This window comes from Caloenas nicobarica, chromosome 4, assembly GCF_036013445.1.
Source record: "Caloenas nicobarica isolate bCalNic1 chromosome 4, bCalNic1.hap1, whole genome shotgun sequence".
Lineage (NCBI taxonomy): Eukaryota > Metazoa > Chordata > Aves > Columbiformes > Columbidae > Caloenas > Caloenas nicobarica.
Window position 1 is genome coordinate 25999350 of NC_088248.1, and position 22772 is coordinate 26022121.

A 22772-nucleotide genomic window follows, 5' to 3' on the forward strand; every position below is an offset into this window, starting at 1 on the left:
CTTCACACCTCTTAGAGTCTTGCAAATGCACGTAACTCAGGCTGGTAAACACAACAGCACCACTGACCAAATACAAAAACCAATTACAAGTGCTTAAACTAGCCTCAAACAGCTATGAAGCTGCAACAAGGCATTTACATAAGAACATTGTTGTCACCTTCAGTAGACTGTGGACTGCTGATTCCAAAGTAGAGAATTCAACTCTTATGACAATGGGGAATTAATCTATTCCCTATGAGTATTTGCCCTTTAAATACACTATTTCAGAGAGTCAGTTATGTAGGTAACTTATGGAAAAGGTTGTTCAACGTTTACTCTTAGCACAAACTAAAACACTGCTCTTACACACCAAAAGTGCTTTAAAAAACATCATCCTCTGTAGATCATGTTGCTGGAAATGAAACCAGGCTTCTTTCTAAAGTACTTCTGTGAACATCTACTCCATAACAGAATGAAGTTTTGCAGCTGTGTCTGAGATTCATAGATATTTTTTTTCCTGCTTGCAGTTTCTCAAATGAATTTTTCTGGTGGATAAACTCATTGACAGAATGTTTTATGTTTTTATTGTGCAAAACCTGCTGGTAAGAAATCTTAAATTGGCAACATAGGTACAAAAAATTTGATTTTCAGAGTAGAAGTAAATTGATATAAGTAAAAAAAAGCTACTATCTGATTAATGTAACAACCAAAACTCACCAACCAGAGCCAGTTTTGATCAAATAATTACAGTGAAGGCCTACAGATAAGAATAATGCACCAAATAATTTCATGTCAGGAATCAACTACCATAATTTACTCTGATTATTTGCAACTATGTTCTACAAGATCTGTTATGAACAAGTTACTTTGCCACTTCACTAAGAGTGATACTTGCATACCCTTAGCCTGCTGAGTTTCCACAGTGGCATGAAAAGTCTTTCCTTTTGAGATACCACAATTCTGCATGCAGTAGTAATGCATTTTGTGTTCTTCAGACCAAGGGCACTAACATCTAATAAGCTGAATTATGAAGAATATGTTAATGAAAATGAATAGGCACATGCAATCGGTGACATGTCATACCAAGGAAATACATATATATCTAAGTTGGATTATCTAACACTTTTAGAATGTCAGACTTGTTTTTCTTACTTGCTGCAGTACTCAATAACCTAAGGCAGAAAGCTTAGCTTTAAAATGAATAATAGTATATTTCTAATCTCTCTCTCCATTAAGTCACCACAAGAACGGAGACAAAAATTAACAGCTACTGCTGTTTCCAAAATCTTGTACAAAAATAGAACAGTATGTCCTTCTGAAAGTCTCAAAAATCTTGAAGAGTCTTCTGTAAATTCCTCTTCCAACTCTCAATTTCAACAGAAACAGTCTCCATTGCCAAGACTTACGTCTTGGTTAAATTCAGAGATGAATGAAGTTCGTATTCTTTTTCCTTGGAATTGCTATTTAGAATCCATTCCACTTTGATCCTCTTTATTTGATTTTTTTTTTTCCAAAGGAAATGCATTGACAGTGCAAACAAAAAAAGTAGACATGAAAAAACCCCCACAAAACAGCAAGTGATCACTTCAGCATTTCTAAAGGGTCTCCTGAGATGTTATCTGCACGCACAGGATTCCACTGTCATGTTTGGGTACACCTTAAGAACCACATTTTTATTTTCATCGAAGAATAAGATACTAAGAGAAGACATTTTGTCAGGAACGCAGCAAGGCTCAGGAATACCTGGGATGACCCCAACGGCTCTCACTATGCTCTGGATGGTGGCATGGTTGGATGGCTTCAAGGCCTGCATGAGAAAGATAAAGCAGAAAATGTAACTGCACCCATGTTAGCAGGGACCTGCATACTCTAGAACAAACTTTTTTCTTGATGAAGGGCCCACTGGAGACTCAACAGCTGACTAGCTGTAAAAATCTGTCTTCTACTCAACCATTTCCAGTTGTCACCATAGGTGCCCTGAGCCAGCAGCAGGGAACGTAAATCTGGTCTGGTTCTTTTGGCCAGTGGATGCCCCGTTGCTACACTGCTTTCAGCTAGAGCATCCTGCTGGGGACAGGGCCTAGCTCATGACTAATGTCAACTGTATTTTTCTTCTTCCTCATGGAGACAGCTGTTCCTTGAATTCCAACACATGAATCAAAAAGGACTTTTGCCATATCATGCTATTGAAACTAGTCTCAAGAGAACAGGAACCATTTGATACAATTGAAAAGGATTCCCTTGGGAGCATTCAGCTATTCTTTATGTACCTGTTAGACACAATTTGAAAGTTTTTTCTCCATTTAATGAGGAATCTATTTTGCATGCAGGAAGACAGAGCGACAAATTGTGCCGATTCTGCACATCGCTTGCTTCTGTTTATCCTCCAAAAGACTCAGAAATCTCTCAAGTATACTCAGGATCCAAGTCCATTTTAAACACAAATGTTATACAGACCCTGATCTTTTGCCTCAGTTGCTGTTTAAGTTTACTATCATAGCTTATCAGATGAATGAGGTGCAGGGGTGTGGTGATATTCTGTGTAAAATACAAACGCAAAGCTTGTTGCACCATCCTCTTAAGGGCTATAGGTTTCCCAGCATGGTTACAAAGACATAACTCTCAATCTAGGTAGCTGATCTCAAGACAGACATTTCTGTTTGTTTGTTTTTAATTCAATGGTACCTATACTCCTCAGCAGTAGTTCATATGGATTTTAAAAATGTCTTAGATTAGTATACAATCCACATTTCTGTATAACTTCTGCCTGCAAAAGAAAGTGAAAGCTCTGGTAGCATCCAGGCTTGTTTCCTTACTAAGTTGCAGTGCAGCATTCTCCACAAAAATCATTGGGAGACAAATAGATCTCCTAAGCCTGTTGATCAGACATCAAAAGGTAAAACATCTATTGAGACACTATTTCCTATTGCCAACAGTACTGGAATATTCTGGTCTCAGAATATGCCATGTTAAAGTCTCATTGGAAACCCTTCACTTCAGACATGGAATCTGTACTACTAAAAACACTAAAACACTAAATTGTACACAACTGATTTCAAGTATTGCCTCAGATATCAGTGGGAATAGCCTGGCTACATTCTGTCACTGTATGATAAAAGAATTATCTCTATTTGATAAGAGTACCTTGCAATACAGAACATCCTCCATACTGATTTGAAGTCTGTCTTGAATACACTGTCACTGGCCCTTAAGATGCAATTTTGAAGATAACCAGCTTTGGCATAACTCTGCTTCTGCCAGTGGAATTTAACTGTGACTGGAGTAAAATCCAAAGGCGTGTGCTTCTCAGAAAACCAAAATCCACCTTGGAGTACTGAACTGGCATAATGCCCTGCACAAGGCGGGTGAGTTAGGTCATTGTCCCAGGCTGCCTACACTCTATTCAGCACATGCTAATGAAAAGCAGGCAGAGATTTCCTTTTAGGAGGGGAGAAGCAGGGGAGGACGAGAGGAGCAGCAGTAGACAAAAATGCTGAGCTAACTCCAAACTGCCAAATCTGTGAATGAGTCCAGCTGTGGCTAAGGCTGCACCTGCTAAGCTGCATGCATCCTTGGGAGGCTTGCTGCCCTCTTCGATTTATTAGAGGTGTATTAGGAACAGGGCAAATGATGTCACTTACAAGCACTCGTTCCTGACCTGGGAGAAGGTCTGCCTGGCCTGTATGCTCTGCGGTATTATGCAAGCCCAACGTGTGGGTTTGACAGCAGTCAAACCAGCTAATTGAAACCAGGGAAAGGGTAGGGCTAGCAAATTTGGAGGTGGAAAGGGAGCGGGAAGAGGCACATCTGTTCTTAAATTACCCAACACGTCAACTTTAGGAGCTCACCCTCAGCAAGGGAATTTTATATACCCATAGGCACAGATTAGTTTGTTATTGCCTGATGGTTATAGTATCATTTGCAAACATGGTCTTATTAGTAGCACCAGATATTATACATGGCTCAAGAATAACACATGGCTCTACAAAATGCTCGCTTCACCTTTTTATATAATTTAGCTTTTCATTCTCTTTGGAAAACAACATGATTTTGGATTTTGTGATTAAAAAAGCACACAAAAGCAACAATTTCAATTCCAACATGGACAGAAATCTACCGATTCCTTTCAGGGAACCAGACTCATGATGGGTTTCAGTGACCTGCTCTCTTAATAAACTAGCCCTCTCTGCAGTACATGGCAGCAAATAATCAGCTTCACAGTGTCTAACTATAATGCTCTGCTGCTATATTCTTCACCTGACCAAGGCAGCAGGAATTTTTAGAAGAAAACTGGTATCCTGGTTATGGCACTGTAGGCCTGTGCTTAGTTCATAGCAATCAGACCTTCTGCTTCATGTCAAAGTCATCTAAACTCTGTGCTTTATTTGCCTACCAATCTCTCCTGTTTATTTCTCACCTTTTTTCTACTATAAACTTTTTCCAGGACAGGGACCACTTCTGATTGCGTGTACATTCCTATCCCAGGCAGAACAGAGGGGTGAAGAGGAGGAAGAATCATGCTTCTTTCAGATTGCTAGGCTTAGTTACCATTATAGTAGCCAATACTACAAGTCTACTTATTCGAGAAGATGGAGCTAAACCACAACGTATTAGAGGCCCATGCTATTATTTGCAGGAAAGCAGAACCTGAATTTGGCAGAAATAAATTTGGCTTTATGTTAGAAATTCTTTTGATGCATAGTGTAATACCTCAGGGGAATTAGCTAAAGACAGGCAACTCACAGATAAACCAGGAACTCCCTTTTCACCCAGGCAATACCTGTTAGCTACCCAGCTGTGTGCACCATTTGTACACCCTTGTCATGCCTCAGAGTGTCAAACATAAGTTTAAACTTCAATTAAACTTAATTTTGCCTCTTCAGAACCACTGGTACTAAACTCATATTTTTACATTTTATTTGCAGGAGCATTTGTATGGCACATCATGTTTCTTTCCAGAGTTTTACTCTGGAAAGTATTCTGGGAATTAAGCCCTGAGTTTATGGAGCATGTTAGGGATTTTCCAGGTGCAGGTGCTAACAAAAGCTCTGTGTAAGGAATATGAACCTTTTTATTACAGTGCTTCTTTATTGTCCCTCTACTTTTGCTTTCTGAAAGTTTCTTTATCTTCAAGAAGATACATTATGCTTTTTGCTACTGGAGAATCCATGTTCTCAAAGTCTCATCTTGACTTTTAAAGAGAGACTTGCTTTCTGTCTTAAACTGGGTATTTCCCATCAGCTCTAGGCAGGATTAGATTTCAGTCAGATTAAGGAGAGACCAGTAACAAGGCTTCTAAAACCACTGCTTTCAAAACTATTTTTGAGAAAGCCTGTTTGCTCTTGAGCATGCACAATACTGAGCAATTTTAGGTTTGATCCAGACCCTCTTATAGACAAAGGAGGGTTCTTCCCAGTCTCTGTATGAGGCATTGGTTAACCCTGAAATACATGCTATATATTGACTATAAAAAGAGCTTTTCTTCAAGCCCTTTCTGCCTCAGAAGGTAGAAACCTATTTTGTACATCTGCCAAATGAAAAAAAAAAAAAAAAGAAAGAAGATTTTTAGTGACTGGGTTGAAATGGTTGTTCCCTAGCAAATGCTAGATCCTGGGAGTTCATAGAATCGTTTTGGTTGGAAAAGACCTTTAAGATCATGGAACCCAACCATTAACCTAACACTGCCAAGTCAACCACTAAACCATGTCCCCAGGAACCTCATATATACATCTTTTAAACACCTACAGGGATGGTGATTATTGAACCACCTCCCTGGGCAGCCTGTTCCAGGGCTTGACAACCTTTTCTGTGAAGAAATTTTTCCTAATATCGAATCTAAACCTCCCCTGGCGCAACTTGAGGCCATTTCCTCTCATCCTATCACGTGTTACTTGGGAGAAGAGACCAACACTCTCCATGCTACAACCTCCTTTCAGATAGTTGTAGACAGCGACAAGGTCTCACTTCAGCCTCCTTTTCTCCAGGCCAAGCAGACCCAGCTCCCTCAGCTGCTCCTCATCACACTTGTGCTCCAGGCCCCTCACCAGCTTCCTTGCCCTTCTCTGAACTCGCTCCGGCACCTCAGTGTCTTTCTTGTACTGAGGGGCCCAAAACTGAACACAAGATTTGAGGTGTGGCCTCACCAGCACCAAGAACGGGGGACAATCACTTCCCTGGTCCTGCTGGCCATAGTAGTTCTGATACAAAACAGGATGCTGTTGGCATTTTGGCCACCTGGGCACACTGCTGGCTCATATTCGGCCACTGTCCACCAACACTCCCAGGTCCTTTTCCACGAGGCAGCTTTAAAGCCACTTTCCCCCAAGCCTGTAGGGTTGCATGGGGTGGTTGTGACCCAATTTCGTAAGCATCTCAACTATCATTTATTTCTTTGAGAAACAAAAGAGCCAAACACGATAACCTTAGGAAGTGGGAACCTAAACTCTTTAGGACTTACAACAAGACACTCTGAAACCTTTCTAAGGAGCTGCTACACATTTTCTTTCCCTATAATTAGAAATACAGAGGAACTTATCAGGAATTGTCCTCCAGGAGAACCACTGATTATCTGATGCATACTTCACTCTTTTCTTTGTTTCTTCTGTAATGCTGACAGTAGCCCATAGCAGGCATCTCAATTCAAATGAAGAAATGAAGAATATTTTAGGGGTCAGGACTGGCTGAACTGAAGACACTTTTTTCCCCACTCCTTTGAACTGAAGTACTTTGACTCTTCTGGTTTAACTATCATGTACTGTTTTCTCCCAAACAAAAATCAGAGCAACACCCTTTTATGCTTAGAATGAAGTTTTTATAACTAAAGCTGCAAGTGGAAATGCTAACCCAGTCTTAAGCAGAGGGATACAGCAGGAATTTTTATAATTTATGTGTCCTTAAAGATATAATGGAAGAAGTCTAGGTCCAGCACTTCAAATATTTCTAACCTGTATGCTGAATTACTTTTATGAAAGAGCACGGTTCCATTCAACAATAGAGTAAAAGGCCTAATGCAATTTATTCAAAAGTAATGACTCTATCTCTTCCTGTTCCTTTTCATTTTTTCATTTGATCCAAAACCTGAGAGCCTGCCATTACAGTTTGAGGTAGTCACGTATCTCCTTCAGAGACTCCTGCCCTTGTCAGATTGTTTGCTTTCACCTCCATCACCTTTACTACATTTCTCCACCTGTCATTTTTAAATGGTGACTCCCTTGGGTCCCTAAGCCACTGAAATTCCACATTAATTTTGGAACTAACTGCCAAGGCTCAAAGACTCTTGAACACGAGGTAACAGTGAGACCAAAAGCCCTACTTTTACTGAAATTTCCCGTGGCCATTATTTGTGCATAGTCCTCATTTTAGGCCAGCCTTGAATACCACATCCTCTTTTCAGGTTTTGGTAGACTCCAGGGGGCTACATATGCTGCTAATAATGACGTTGGGCATTTGATTTTAAGGCGCTGAGTTCATACACCTAAGTCATGGGGCTAGGAGCACATCACCCTTTCTGGCTACTCGGATGCAACAATCTCATAAAAACCAGAGGATATTTCAAAAGACAGTTGGTCAGGATCTACTGCTTTTGGATCCACCTGGTCTGTCATAGAAATGACTAATTTGACTCTTTTACTTCACCTTAGAGCATCCCAACCACTCCTATAGCTCCACAGTGTCTCTCTGTCATTGTGACAGTAATGCTGCCTGAGGCACACATTTTTCCTAGCATGTGATATGTTGACTGACCCCAGTGTGGGTCTGGCTGCAGAGATTCCTTCATGGCATAACTACTGTCTAATAAGCAATTTTCTGGGTCTGGCCTGTATTATGTTTATTAAACAGGTTAACGACATGTTCACACATCATTAGCACTATTCAGGAAATATTTTATGGAAATTTGGGCTCTGGACAAAAAACCTAATACCATGTAGCATTTTTTAAATTATCTTTACAAGCCTGTCTTTTTACTAGCTGTTCCAAACCACTAGTCCTTGCAGCACAAAACATCACTTATTTACTATATCTCAATATGTAACAGGTGACCAGCTACGTTTTACTGGTGTAGGAGAGAAAATGAATAGCTTACAATAACATATACAGCGTGAAAGAATCAATAGAGACTGTACCTTTGGAATAGGGAATTGGCATTCCCCTGAGCAGTAATAGGCGTCAAAGGATTTTGGGGAAATAATCCATTCGCTCCAGCCAATGTCTGCAAAATCCACCTTGAGATAGCGCCGGGCGCAATACCTTGGTTCATTCCACTGCTTCCTCCTCGCCTTCTTCAGTGTTTGCTCATCGAACTGAAGAGTCTGGCTCTTCCGGTGATGATTCTTCCTCTGCTTTTTCTTACTCTTTGCCCTCTCTGATAATGGTGGCTGGAAGGTTTTGTAGGGTTTTCTGTCTTCCCATCTCTCTTCCTCATTGTACTGGTACTCGGCTCCTGGTAGCTCGTTATTCTGCAATGGCAACAGGACATTTGTGGAGCGTTTTCGCCGCCGCTTCCCAAGGCTGGTCCTCACATGGTTTTGTGGCCTGGGAAAGACCTTTGCCAGAGGATTACTGTGGCCTTGCAAACTAGAAACAACACTCTCTGGCTCTGAAATAGCAGAGTCATTGGCATAAATCAGAATGTAGGGTTCATAGTGAGAAGCTGCACTTTTCCAAGGGTGATGGCTGGTCAGATCCATTTTGACACTGATCAGGAGCTCATTGCTTTGTTTTGCTTCATGTAGGAGCTGAGTGATATCCTTCCACTGCCAGGAAAGGCCATCCTGGTAAGCAGTGGAGACATTTATTAGAAAATGTCCCAGGCTCCGAGTCTGGTTCCCGACAGAAGGAAAGTTCCAAACTGAAAGATGCATCTGAATTTCAGGTTTCCTGTGCCTGTGACGGTAACAGCCTCTGGATTGGGAACAATTCCACTGAGCATTCAGCAGATCACCAATATAATAATACACCAAAGCTGACAAGATATTTTCAGACTTGGTAAGTGACGTCAAGTTAAAAACATACATCTCCTGGCTTTCAGGGCTTCCTAGAAGAATAAATATTTACGTAAGAATATGGAAATTTCAAAATGTTATAGAAACCAAAAGGACCAAGTGCATTGCTTTCTAGATTACACATTAAGTTCATGGAAAATTTTCACCCAGTGCTGTGAGAACAGGTTTAGGCCACTATTGAGAATAATAACCAAATAGGTAAGCTGGTGACTGTAAATCACACGCTTTCAATCTGGTTTCTTTGTACTACCTATCTCTATACAGAAATACGTATACATTTACTACTACTCCTCTGACTTCAGGAAACAAACTAGGTCACAGGAACATAGCCTGATAAGAGATGCACTAAGGACTGTATCTATCATCCAGAAAATTAAGTAAGATTTTGCTCCTTTTTTTCCCCTCTTTTTGTAACATTTCCAAGCCCCCTCCATCTCAAAATGCACTTACGTGATTATGGCTGCCCTGTCCTGACTAAAGAATTATCTTTCTTTGTCCAAGACTATTCAGACATGGATGGAATATCAATGGCACTGAACCATGCCTTTGCTCAGACCTAGCTGAAGCTGGAGAAAGGATCCCATTGGCTTCACTAGGCACCGGACTGTCTGTAAACTTCCATTATACTGTTGAGTCACAGCCTCAGTCAGAAAAACAAGATTTGCATCCCTACTAGTAGAGGCTCAATGTGTCAGTGAGTAAGAGGAAAAGCCTGGATTCAACTGGGACATGATTTTCAGTGTTGCCACAGGCTTTCAAGTGTACTGCCAGTTAAGTCACTTGAGCTCTGATTCCCAAGCTGTTCAATGCAAAAAAAAGCCTGGCTGGTTCCTTTAAACCTTCCACTCTGCTCCACTCTATGATCCAGGCCTCAGCTACAAGACAGGGTTTAGGGCCTGGGTGGCATTTCCTCTTAGCTTCTAAAGTTGTCAAAGAGACTATTGAAGAGGGATCCAAAACCATTTAACATTTGGTTCAACTACATACGTACATCAGGATGCAAAACGGGCAGGCAAACGTAGAAAGTACTACATATTTCAAAAGCTACATGAAAAGACAAATTGAAATCTTGTGTTACAAAGGAAGTTTCCTCTCGATATTAACTGCTCCTCCATTAAAATGAGATCAACCTACTGGCCCCTTGAGTGGTCAGTGACCTTTGCATGCGCAACTGGGTCTTCATGACCCAGAGTCCTTCACAACAGCAAGGTTAAGAGTTGGGCACAGAAAAAAATGAATAAAATGTCTTGCACAAAATGAAGGAATGTGGCTTGCCTCTGAAGACACGGGGAGAAGAAACACCAGGATAGAATCACTGTTTGATCATTTTTAAGGTTTGGCTGTCAGCTCTAGAGAGACAATTCACCATTTATAACAAGCTAAAGACCCACAAGCTTGTCTGACAGTCTTTTGGCTAAGTCAGACACTAATCACAACAGAAGTTTCCCTCTAGAATAATCAGGCTCAGGACTGGTTCAATTACACTGGATAAATTTAGTCATTCCACCAAGGACATTTTATCAATTTTCATGACAGTCAGAAAGCATTTACTAATATTGCTGAAGGTAGGTGGGCAGTACTAGAGCAACCCCCAAAAGCAAAAGCCAACCCAAAATGTCATTTTTTGTGGTGGTGGCAGCAAAATTCACCAACTTGCCTCTGTACAGAGGGAAACAAACCAAGGACAATACTTCTGCAAGGTTGGGGCGTTACTGTATTAATTAGGAGGAGTGTGGTGGACAGTGGGGGTTTCCACAGCTGTGGAATTAGAGAAGTCAACCTAACCACAGGTATCTTGCACAAACACAAAGACACACTCCTAATTCAGGCTGATCTGTGAAAACGTATGGCTGACTACTTTAATCCCCTGTAGGGTGCAAGAGAAAGGCTTGGGGGTAAGGTTTAATTTTTGTTTTAAAATTTCTTGGTTGGACTGCAGTTATGTCTGTCCTGCAGAGTGGGAAAAATATAGATCCAAATGTTAGGATGCCATTGAGAGCTATAAAAATGGGCTGTATGGAAAAGTCAAATATACTTAAGCAAAGTTACGTTCTACAGCCCCTGAAAGGGCTGGAAACAACCCAACACATTAGGAGAACAAGGGAACACAGAGGTAAATGCTTATTTGACATCATGGTATGTCAAAACCCTTTCCTGAGGCTGAAATTATAGTTTACAGTAGGGGTTCTTTTGTGGGTTTTGGGTTTTTTTGTGTGTGTGTGTTTGTGTTTTTAATTTTTTTTTTTATTCCAAGCAATGACAAGCATAGACATGCCTGTGGACTAGGGTCAAACAGCCTCCCAGCTTCCATCCTCAAAACACTGTAATAAGTCCTCCACCCAAGTGAAAACAAATAATTTCCAATACTGATCTTTCATAGATTTTGACAGCTTTATGTTCTCAGTGGCATTCTGTGCTTCCAGGCACTGATACCACAACTGCTAATGCCATTCAGATAAGTCCAGCAAAAGACTGGCCCCTCTGCATCTCCATCCTCACCCCAACAATCTAAGTGGCCTCTTTTTCTAAACATTTTTTTCTTCTAACCTATACTCTAACCAACACATTAAAAAAGCAGGAATCAGTCTCACTAGAAAGACAGAACCCTTCTCCCCAATATATTACATGCATTGCTTAATGAAATTAAGGAAAAGAGAACATACACTTTTCTCAGTGAAACAGAAAAAAAAAAAAGGCCAAATCATTTATGGAAGACACCCTTGTTTACACATTCAGCCCAAGCTGATGGTGGATAACATAGGTTCTGATAGGTAAGGTCCCAACAGCTGAAAACTAAGGTACCCAAGCCATCCAATTTCTAGCTATTACTTATGCTTGGGGAACTATATTTTCTTCAAATTCAACCCTACTTTTAATTCCTCAAGCCAAAACCAGCTATTTATTATCACGGAATCACAGAATGTTGGGGATTGGAAGGGACCTCGAAAGATCATCTAGTCCAATCCCCCTGCCGAAGCAGGAACACCTAGGTGAGGTTACACAGGAAGGCGTCCAGGCGGGTTTTGAATGTCTCCAGAGAAGGAGACTCCACAACCTCCCTGGGCAGCCTGTTCCAGTGTTCCGTCACCCTCACTGAGAAGAAGTTTCTTCTCAAATTTAAGTGGAACCTCTTGTGTTCCAGCTTGAACCCATTACCCCTTGTCTTACTGTTGGTTGTCACCGAGAAGAGCCTGGCTCCATCCTTGTGACACCCACCCTTTATATATTTATAAACATTAATGAGGTCACCCCTCAGTCTCCTCTTCTCCAAGCTAAAGAGACCCAGCTCCCTCAGCCTTTCCTCATAAGGCAGATGCTCCACTCCCTTAATCATCTTTGTTGCCCTGCGCTGGACTCTCTCCAGCAGTTCCCTGTTCTTCTTGAACGGAGGGGCCCAGAACTGGACACAATATTCCAGATGAGGTCTCACCAGGGCAGAGTAGAGGGGCAAGAGAACCTCTCTCGACCTACTAACCACCCCCCTTCTAATACACCCCAGGATGCCATTGGCCTTCTTGGCCACAAGGGCACAGTGCTGGCTCATGGTCATCCTGCTGTCCACCAGGACCCCCGGTCCCTTTCCCCTACACTGCTCTCTAATAGGTCATTCCCCAACTTATACTGGAACCTGGGGTTGTTCCTGCCCAGGTGTAAGACTCTACATTTTCCCTTGTTATATTTCATTAAATTTTTCCCCGCCCAACTCTCCAGCCTGTCCAGATCTCGCTGGATGGCAGCACAGCCTTCTGGTGTGTCAGCCACTCCTCCCAGCTTGGTGTCATCAGCAAACTTGCTGATAGTACACTCAATTCCCTCATCCAAGTCATTGATGAATATATTGAATAGTATTGGTCCAAGAACTGGTCCTTGAGGCACTCCACTAGATACAGGCCTCCAACCAGACTCCGCCCCATTGACCACGACTCTCTGGCTTCTCTCCTTCAGCCAGTTTGCAGTCCACCTCACTATGTTTGTACTAAGGACACATAAGGACCTGACCTCTGCTTGGTTTGTAATCACTAATATAATAAGGTTAATATGTAATTTGGCAGAGCACTAAGTACATCAGTTGTAGGAACCAGAATTTATGATGTCTCCTGAGCACCTGTTAAGGAAGTTATTATTTGAATCACTGTTGTATGTTGAATGACAAGTTTTGATTTTTAATTTTTAGTAAGAGTTCCAGTTAACAAATACTGCCTTTTCTAAACTGGCATATTGTAGTGGAACACAAACCAAGCTGCTTTTGTTTATGAAGAAACTCTAGATGGCGTGAAACAGACACAGGAGGAATATATACTTTTGATTAAAAGCAAAACTCAAGAAGCCACCCTTAGTATTTAACTCTACACCAAAGACGAAGTACTTGCACTAGGTGGTGCTGTTTTCTCACTGAATGACCTCCAAGCTCAAACCACCCAAGAATTTTCAGCTCATTCAATCCGCAAAATCATCTTGAAACCAGTTGCTAGTGGCCAGCACAGATGCCTATGGATTTGCTGGGTTCTGGCTCAGAAAAACCCAACTGTGTGACTTGGGTTTCTGTCACAACTTAGGAACACTATGTCAAATATATCCTTTGTGTGACAGTAATACCTGACTCTTGGATGCGAGCAATGCACTGAAAGAAGCATTCCTCAGGCTAGAAATTACCCTGAAAAATGACAAATACATAAAGGAAGATTCAGCTTTGAAACATCTACACACGCACCTTTTCCTTGGGACAATTTAATTCCATTTAAGTGAAACTTTGTCCTTAAGCTCAGAGGACAGAAATTGACGAAAATCTGTCCCCACAATAGCATAATTTAAACTATTAGCCAAGGTCAGGAGCATAGTTTAAACTTTTAACCAATGTCAGGAGGTATTGAGTAGCATTTAGCAAAATTTTATTGTGATGTGGGAAGCTTTCCATGAGCCTCATCCAGCTTGCTCTGCTGACACCAATGAAGTTTTACTGACTGATGTGAGCTGAGGCTTTAGTCCTTATAATTACTTACGCTGATAACTCCTCATATAGACTGTTTGATTGATTTCCCCCCTCGCTAATCCCAAAGAACCCCAAACAAAAACCCAAGCCAAACCTAGGTATTGCTTTAATACCTTGTCAATGTAACTTACCTTTAATACCTTGTAGATGTTCATTAAGTGGTATTTCCTAGGATGCTGCCATCAACAGCTCCATTTTAAATCCAGTGGAGGCGGGGGCCAAACTGCAGGGTGAAGTCTATCCACAAGTGCTTAGCAGCCAGTGGAAAGAGCCAGGCTGACTAAGCCCAGCTAAGGCCTCCAGCCAGTTTGTCCTCTAAAACAGACCTTTAAGGTCTTAAACATAACAAGATCTACTTGCAACAAAGCCTTCTATTTGGTCTAGAATAAGTATAATGTCAGCTTTGCAGGTTAAAGGAAGTAAACCACAGGCCCAGAAACCTATGCCCTAGAAGATCAGGGCATCACAATAGCTTTTTCCTTCTATTTCCCATATCAAACAAAACCAGTGAAAACAGCAGCTTTGCAGCAGCTTTCTTTGCACTAGTTGCCCAGACAAGAAATGGTCTGTTGCAGACATATACAAGTATCTCATATTTCAGCAAATATGACCCCTCAGAGCGATGCTGGATGGGAGGCTGCCCTCTGCCTGGGTTGGCTCTCAGGATACAGCAGTGGTGGGAAGATCTTATGAGCCCTGGGTGTCCTTGCACTGCAGGCAGCTGCTGGAGGAAACTCACAGTCGGATCAATCACCTTACTGCTTGGCAAAATTCTGCCTGCTATCCCTGAGCAGCTGTACTTGGTAAACCTCACACCCATTCACAGCAGTATACAAGGCAATTCAATGGCAACTCAGTATTATTTGAACAGCAGTAACTTCCTGGCTCACTGTATGTACTTCCCAGCTCTGTGAGCAGCAGATTTCTGTCAGAGCACCACTACTTGAAGTAGGCTTTTAGTTGTTTCTTAAAGTGAGTTCTGCTAACTCAGCTTCACTCTCTTGTAGTAAAAAATAGGAAGTGCAGAAGACACCGCAGCAACAAGGCATGTAAGGAGAGGATTTAAGAGGAAACAAAGGAAAATTACGTGGAACAGAACTATATGCAAGGAATACGCTGCTACTTCCGAGATACTCTGAGGCCAGATTTTAATGGCTATCTCTGTTCCCCTTTGTATGCTGCTGCCAGCCTAATGAGGAATTTTAAAGATAAACCTCTGCATGACAGCTCTTTTGAACTGTAATAGGTAAGACATAGCATCACTGCATTTTTTGTATTTCTCACTTATACAGTATAGAGCTTTGGTGCAGCAGCCACGAGCTGGACAGAAAGGTACTTCACAGGGAGAACATTTCTTTGCTGGTATTCATGTAGCATATAATTAGGAAGGTACATGCAGTAAAATGGATAGGCTACAGCTTTATTTGCCTCCTCAGCCCATCTGCAAATCATTATTCACCTGTGTGCTCTCCCCTTGCTTGAACGAAACCCAGACCCCAATAGTACCATGGCAAAGCTTGCACTGGGCCAGCATCACTTCCCCAGTCTCCTGCACAAGTGACAACAAAGCTTTCTGGTGTGGGGGGAGACGCGAGGTACTCCAGGCCTAAAGCGGAAATGCCTTACTATATCACACAGGTGGTTGTCACCCAGACACCAAGTCAAGGTGTGCCATCACTCAAGCTTTGGGGTATTAGAGATGCCAGCTTATTTACTGATAGTTCAGACCAGAAAGCAACCCAGCTCTTAGCACTACAACTGAAGTACCTGTACTCACTGAATCTTCAGAGGCATGGCCCATGCTTCATCGCCTTCCTGCAATAGCACACAGCTGTATGGATTGCCTGTTACTGGCATTATGAAGGCATTTTAAGAAAAAGCAGTAAGTCTATGGAGACTGACATCATCGGCATGAACATACTTGTGTTACAACGGGCATTTCCAGGCATCAATAAGCTGGAACAAGCCTGCTAACATGTGGCGTGTTTACCTTTATAGAGGATGCACTGACGTTTTTATGGACTGCCAAATCTATCCCACGGGTGAAAAAGGATGCAATAATGAGGACCATTTATAGTCATCGTTAGCCATCATTTAAATAAGATATTAAAGGGGTGCCCTTGTGCCACTGCACAGTTATGAATGTATCAGTGTTTCTGTTGTAAAACTTTGTTATCATGGGTTCATAGTCCAGCTACAAAAGTTCACTCGGAGCTGGAAACATGAACAAGATTCAGAATGGGAACACGAATTTGGAAGCCAGATTTCTTCTTTTCCAAGGCCTTTGCTCTTGATTGCTGCTTCCCCCCCTTACCAAGTTGAGTATTTTGCAAAGGAAAAACATAGGATCTGGTTCCCTCTTTTTAAAAAGCACAGTACTTGATGCCAAACTGGTTTTATTTATTCTTTTAGCAAAGCAGATAAGGTTATAGCAGCTAGTAACTTGATATAAAAAACTAAAAATCCACCACTGATTAAAGCTATCAGCTACTTAAATAATAAACTTCAAGAAACAGTGATGGTGCATGCTCAGGATCTATCTTACATGTGGATTGCATGACATGAAAAGCACAAATAAGCACATTGCATATCATAAATGTGCTGCACAATGGGTAAATGATCTCTCTTCTATATATTTTAAGCGGAAAGACAACAGCAGGTCCGAAAACAAACCACCACCTCAAACCCAAAGCTAGCAGAAGCTAACCAAGTAAGGAGGTTGCATCACTAAAGTACACAAATCTGAGAAGGGGAACACAAAGAGCTGACTCTTCTCACCATCACGATTAATTCTACTTCAGCTGGTGGCAGTAGGTCGGCTCTGTGAAAACCAACCAACTTGTGCACAGCCTGTCCCCTTGAGGCCAGAACTCTTCACATGGAAAGACGTGCTATAGAAACTGTGACTGAGTGGGGACTGTGAGCACAGTTCATCTGCATGCATGACAGCACAGCAAGACAGGTGGTTACAGAAGCCAGAAAATTAAAGGGCTGTTTCTGATCCTGAGAAGCCAAATCTACAAATCCTGACCATTTGGCTTAGACAAGGCTTGCAGATTTGGGCCCATCCTGTCCAAATCATAGCTGAATGGTTTTCAAGTTCCTTCTGCCTAAAAATTACCAGGATGCTGCTGCTTGCATTTTATTTACAGGGATATAGGAAAGAAAAACAAACAAAACCAAAACCAACCAAACAAAAAAACCCCAACCAAACAACAACCCACACTCTCACTGTCTCCTGCCTGAATGCTTTTAAAGGTCGTGTTACAAAAGACTTAATGTTGTTACTCCAGCTGAAAAAGGGTAGAATTTGGCCCGTACTGGTTTTCACAGGCTGATGGCGACTGGTGACTAGCTAGTTTCCCTGTGCAGTACTTGGTTTCCCCTGTTTGCGTGGGCATTTCATACCGCAACAAAGGAAAGAAAGGTATTTTGAAAAGCAGTAGAACATAGTTCTTAAACCACAAGAATTGGCCCAGGGGCAGGTGTAATACCTAAAATTACTTGAGATTCAGTCAATAAAAAAGAGTTTAAAGTAATTTCTGACTGTATAGCTTTACTATAACATCATTAGAAGGACCTTCCAATTAAAGTTAAGTTCTTTGGATGACTCATTTGCAAGACATGTTCCTTTACCAATGTTACGATTAAAAGTATTTTCAAAAGTGAACCGAAAGTCTCGTGTTTGAGGCTTTTATGCTTCCGTTCTCTTTTATTTATTCCAGGCTGTATCTTTGTTCCAGATGGAGAGTGTCAGAAGTTGCAGATCAACACACCTCTACGGGAAGCACTGAAGGTAAGTGGGTTTATATCAGCTGGAGGTCTGGTCATTCAGTGGTTTCGCTAACTGGCAAGAGAAAATAATGGTTGTGCACAGAAACTGATCCACCGACTTAGTTACAGTTTGAGCATGCTTGTCAGAACAGTCAGAGTGTTTGGCTCTAACTGATGCATCATCTGACCTTCTTCCCAGCTTTCTTTTTAGAGTCATAGGGAATGGAAAGCCACTCACTGTTGTGGTACCTGCAGGCAAAGAACTGGAAAAGGCACTGTCTTAGGATTTTTATTTAAGTAGGGCTCACTCTGAGACCTGGGCTAAGCCAGACAAGGGCTGCTAGTGTCATCCCAGAAACATCCCACAGCAATGACACAGCTGTCACAGAAATCACAAGCTGAGTATCCTTTGACTCGAATATTAAGAAATAAATTAGAACTGTTATATCAATGAGGGAGAACAGTGCTAGAATGTAACTGGATATATTGTGAATGATATATATCTTTCACTTGGAATGGATTTGGGACCTGGGGTTCCTTTCAGCTTTGTCATGGGCCTCAAAGGTTACTTTTTTGAGTGAACTCAGACTGAACAATTATGTTTTGAGATAATTTAGCAAGATTAATGGAAAACAAATTTGCCCAAATGGAAGATCACATGAACATTCATCAAAATCAAAGGCCAAAACCCCCAGCCCAAACGACAAACCACTAATAATCCAGCCTAGTTGTGAAATCTGGTGCGTGAGAGATTTCAGGGCAGCGTTGTGCAGAAACTTCAGAGGTGCTCACACAGGGCTGAAGCTCTCATCCTAATCCTTCACAGGACTGAGCCACAGAAAGAGAAACTTGCATTTAGCAGTTGTTAAGATGCATCTTCTGATTAATCATGTCTTAGTTGTTGGCTGTCCATTGCAAGATGGCAGCTGCCACATGCAATACTGCTTCTTGGACTAGAAACAGGGATGAGTTTCAATAAATCCTGCCAGTTCCTGGTCTCATCACACAACACTGTATCTTACAGGGTCCCAAAAATTTGTTGGGTGAGCTAACCAGAAAAGGCCTTTCCCATGTGCTGCAGAAGAGCCAGAAGCCCTCCAGGGCAAAAGCAAGGACAGAAAGGTTTCACAGTCACATTTGAAAGTTGTGTTTCAGAAAATAAACTGCTCACCTCCTGAAAATGATATGGTTAAATTGCAAAATGTATGGTAAACTGCAAAGGAAATCACTAAAGGTTTCCTTCAAGGCTTCTTGCTGTAGGTGCAGGAGAAATGGGTAGATTCTTACGCAAGTTCTGCTCATCACACACAAAAAGTTGTCTCCTAAAGGGGCTGGCACAGGGGATGGCATAAGGAGCTGAAGGAGTAACAGCAACATAATTGATTAATTTAACTGATGCAGTCATATCAAGGACAAGGGGAAGCCAAGGAGCGCAATGGTCAGAGCAGAGGATCTCGAAACAAACCACCTCAAAAGAGAAATACTGCGGATGAGCTGTTCCCGTCTCAGGGCTGGCCAGGCAGTCAGGTGCAAGAGAACAGTCAGAAACCAGAGAAAAGCCTTTTCACTGCCCCCATCGCCCTGAAGAACATTTGATCTAAGGGTTTTATGGAAATACACTTTTTTACCATCAATAACTATACAAACGACCTGCTGCCGCCTACGGGGAGAGAAAGACAACAGCTACCTAGTTAAATATTTTTCAGAAATACTTACAGAAGTGTCAAAAAACTTATAACCGCTTCCAATTTATTGCTTTGGCACTTGAACTGTGAAAGTATTGGCAGAGGAGGAAAGGGATTAGTAAACAGTGTGTTTATAGGACTGCTATCACCCAACGTCAAGTGAGAGTACAAATGTAATTGGAAAGACCACAGAGATGGGATTTCAACCAAAGGCCTTCTAGGTTTAGAACAATAAATATCTTTAATCAGATATGCTTAAAGGAGCAAATATCATTCTGTTGGGATTATACCTTCCTCCTGTCCTTTTTATTTTAGGATTATGTCTTCTACTCCTTTAGTGAGGGAACTGTTTATTTCAGAACAAAGCAATGTACATTAGACTTCATATTGCAAAAAAAGGTCATGTTAGAAATACAGGAGAGTTCCTCTGTAGGAGCAGCACCTGGGGAGTCCCAGCTCTCCATTCTCCAAAACCAGGGCATTTAAGCTTCTAAAGCCTCTCTCATGGACAGAAATACTTGCAGTGACATGTGATGGAGAGTGTTTGTTGGGCTGAATCCTAACACGCCAAAGCTATTCAATTATTCATGGTATTTGATCTCTCTGCAGAGCTATCCTACAACAGACATGGTTGCCTTTGAAGAATCAGAAGTAACAACTCACGAAGAAACCTAAGGAAGGTCTGGCATCCAGCTCTTAGTTTTCTGGGAAAGAAGAACCAACGCAGGTTACAAACTCCCAGACTCAGTTTAACTGCTAGATGCTTGTCTCTGAAAAAGCTGCTGGGTAAACTCACTAGTGTGATGAAAAATAAGAGACTGGCAAATCAGGCTGACATGGCAGTTGTCATACAAACAGCAAGTTTTTGGGATGCAGTGGACTTGGGAAGCATATTCCCAGCAAGGGTCATGTTTGGGCTCTGGCATTTTTGCTTAACCCTTGCAGAGGTCACATGCACAAAAAGCAAAACAGTGGAGCTGGGGATGCAGCACTAAGACAGTGCCATCTTCTCTTTCAGCTAGGACACAGTTCTTTTGGGATGCTGCCATGTTAAACATGCACCTCCTACCTTTATATAAAATGACTTTACATTTTCATAAATCTACCTGTGCATGCCAGTCTATAATCATGCAGAGATCTAAGTGCCACTGCCAAAGATGCTGAGATGCAATATTTACCATGCACAAATTATGCTTCAACTAAACTCATTTGTCATTGCCCCTAGTTACCAGTACTGTAATCAACATCTCAAAAGGAGTACTCTGTAGATAATCTATAGGATCGCCAGGTCATGTTATTGCTTACATGCAAATCAGCCCTTGGTTTCAACAGAAGCTAAACATGCAAAACAGTGATAAAAGGAGACTCCAGAGAGGATATGTTAATTACTCCACTTCCCTCATATGGTGCTCAGATACCATACGGCAGAGACGCTGCATACAGAGTTAAAGAGAGAAACCAGTAATTAAAATATGGGAGACAATATAAACATTATACCCTAAAATGCAAGACTGCTGCTGCAGGAAGCGTAACCTTGCTTATCCTTTTGTCATCTTTTTCTCCACATCAAGTTCTCTGGTCAATAACGCAGATCTGCTCAAGGTGACAGCTGCTGCTCAGGACTGGCACTACTCACAGGCGTACCCACAGACCGTGACCTTCCTTTTTGCAGAACTGAAGCCTATTTCTTTGCCCGCACAGTTTCGCCTGAAAGCGAGTTGCTTCTGCAGCTCGCTTGGTCTGCACAGCAGCCAAGGTCTCCTAGCCGAGAGCTCTTCCCTCCGCGGCAGAGGCGCACCCGCGGCGGGCTCTACCGGCTCCCGGCCCCGCTGTACCGTCCTCGCACGCCCAAGGTGACACGGGCAATTCTCCGGGCTCCCCGAGGGGCCGCGGTCCCACTCGGCCCCTGCAGCACGCCCCTCCTCACCCGCGGGGCGCCCCGCTGCCCAGCCCCACTCGGCCCCGGGACTCACCTGCTCCCAGCGGGCGGAAGCCACGCACCGTGTTGCCCTGGCGGAGGTGCAGCCCGGGCAGCCCCGACGGGTCCTGGGGCCGCGGTGCCGCCGCCCGCCCCCGGCGGCTGCCGCTGTACTGGTCGTAGAGCCGCAGCATGTGCTCCGAGACCTTGTCCCCCGGCTGCAACCGGTCCTGCTGCCGCCCCAGGCCGTAGTCACCTGCCGCGGCTCTCGCCCGACCGCCCCGTACTCCTCCCGGGGCAGGGCGACGCTGCAGCCCGACCCAGCGAGCCTTCAGCACGTCTCCCGGAGCCAGACACAGGCAGCCCCAGCCCAGGCACAGGCACAGCACCCAGCGGGTCGACGCCGCCATCCTACTTCTCCGACCCGGCTGCACGGGCTCCGGAGTCCCTTTCGTCTCGTTTGCCCGGGCCGGCAGGCAGACAGGCGAGACCGAGACCCCCAGCGAAGTTTGCTTCGGCAAGATGCAAACCCTGGCGGCCACGAGTGCAGATGGGGACGCGCTAAAAATCGCAGACGGGGTTTCCTCTTTTAGGAGAGAGGAAAAAAAAAGAAAAAGAAAAAAAGTGGGTGGAGGAAAGCGCCACGGTATAAACCGCCCGTCCTTCCCGGTGCTGGCAGTGAAGGTGTTTATTCCCCTTGCTGCACAGGTTGTTTTTTGGCAAGAGGTGAAGGTGTTGCTCTCCGTGCAGCTGGATGCTCGTCCCCTGCTTCGACTGGTGCAGGCGCAGCCCGGGTGAGTTTTTGTGGGGTGTGTACGCGAATGTGCGTGTGTGAGCCAGTGTGAGTCCCGGCTCTCGGGGCTGATCTATGGAGCCAGCAGCCAATCACACTGCCTTCTTGCTCGGCTCCGGCTGCAAGCAAGAGGCAAAGCGAAGGGGAAACCACCACCCAAAGGAAAGCGCACACACACACGCAGAGACAGACTTGACCCTGAAAATGCAGTCACGGGCACTGACTGCGAACCTGAAGGCAGCTGGGGAATAGGGTGGTGAGACATTCTCCTTTCCCACCTCCACCCAGTCTCCAAAGGCAGCAAAATAACATGACTGCAATAAAACGAATATCACGACTCAAACTGTGCTCAGTCTTCTGCTCCCACAAAAATCTCAAGGCTTGGCTGAGGTCAGAGCGCAGTCTATGGCAGACAAGTGGAAGGGATGCTAACTGGGCTGTGCTGGAGTTCAGCCCACCTCTCCCCAGGGCCAGCCAGCCTCAGTGGCATTCTGCTTCCTTCTCTGTTATCCTTAAAACGGCCAGGGGTGACAGCAGGGTCCCCAGTAGCCTGAAGACCACAGGAAGGGACATGCACCATGCCCAGGTGAATGTGCCTTTTAGGCACGGGAACCTTTCTGTGGGCAGCATG

At 43.3% G+C, this 22772-nt stretch overlaps 1 protein-coding gene across 1 annotated transcript; it reads right to left on the bottom strand.

The window, feature by feature from the left end:
- Positions 1 to 540: 540 nt before the first annotated feature.
- Positions 541 to 22149, bottom strand: BMP3 (bone morphogenetic protein 3). Its single transcript, XM_065634754.1, has 3 exons — positions 21404 to 22149; positions 8103 to 9013; positions 541 to 1786 (listed from the first exon to the last, which is right to left on the bottom strand). The coding sequence occupies exons 1-3, from the start codon at positions 21756 to 21758 to the stop codon at positions 1595 to 1597; spliced, it is 1458 nt and encodes a 485-aa protein (XP_065490826.1). The 5' UTR covers positions 21759 to 22149; the 3' UTR covers positions 541 to 1594.
- Between the last annotated feature and the right edge of the window lie 623 nt (positions 22150 to 22772).

Excerpts from the sequence above, each read along its gene's own strand:
- BMP3 (XM_065634754.1), bottom strand. The coding sequence starts at position 21,758 with ATGGCGGCGTCGACCCGCTGGGTGCTGTGCCTGTGCCTGGGCTGGGGC. Across the intron at positions 9,014-21,403 it reads CTTCCGCCCGCTGGGAGCAG|GAAGCCCTGAAAGCCAGGAG; the intron begins GTGAGTCCCGGG and ends TTATTCTTCTAG. Across the intron at positions 1,787-8,102 it reads GCCAATTCCCTATTCCAAAG|GCCTTGAAGCCATCCAACCA; the intron begins GTACAGTCTCTA and ends TTTCTCATGCAG.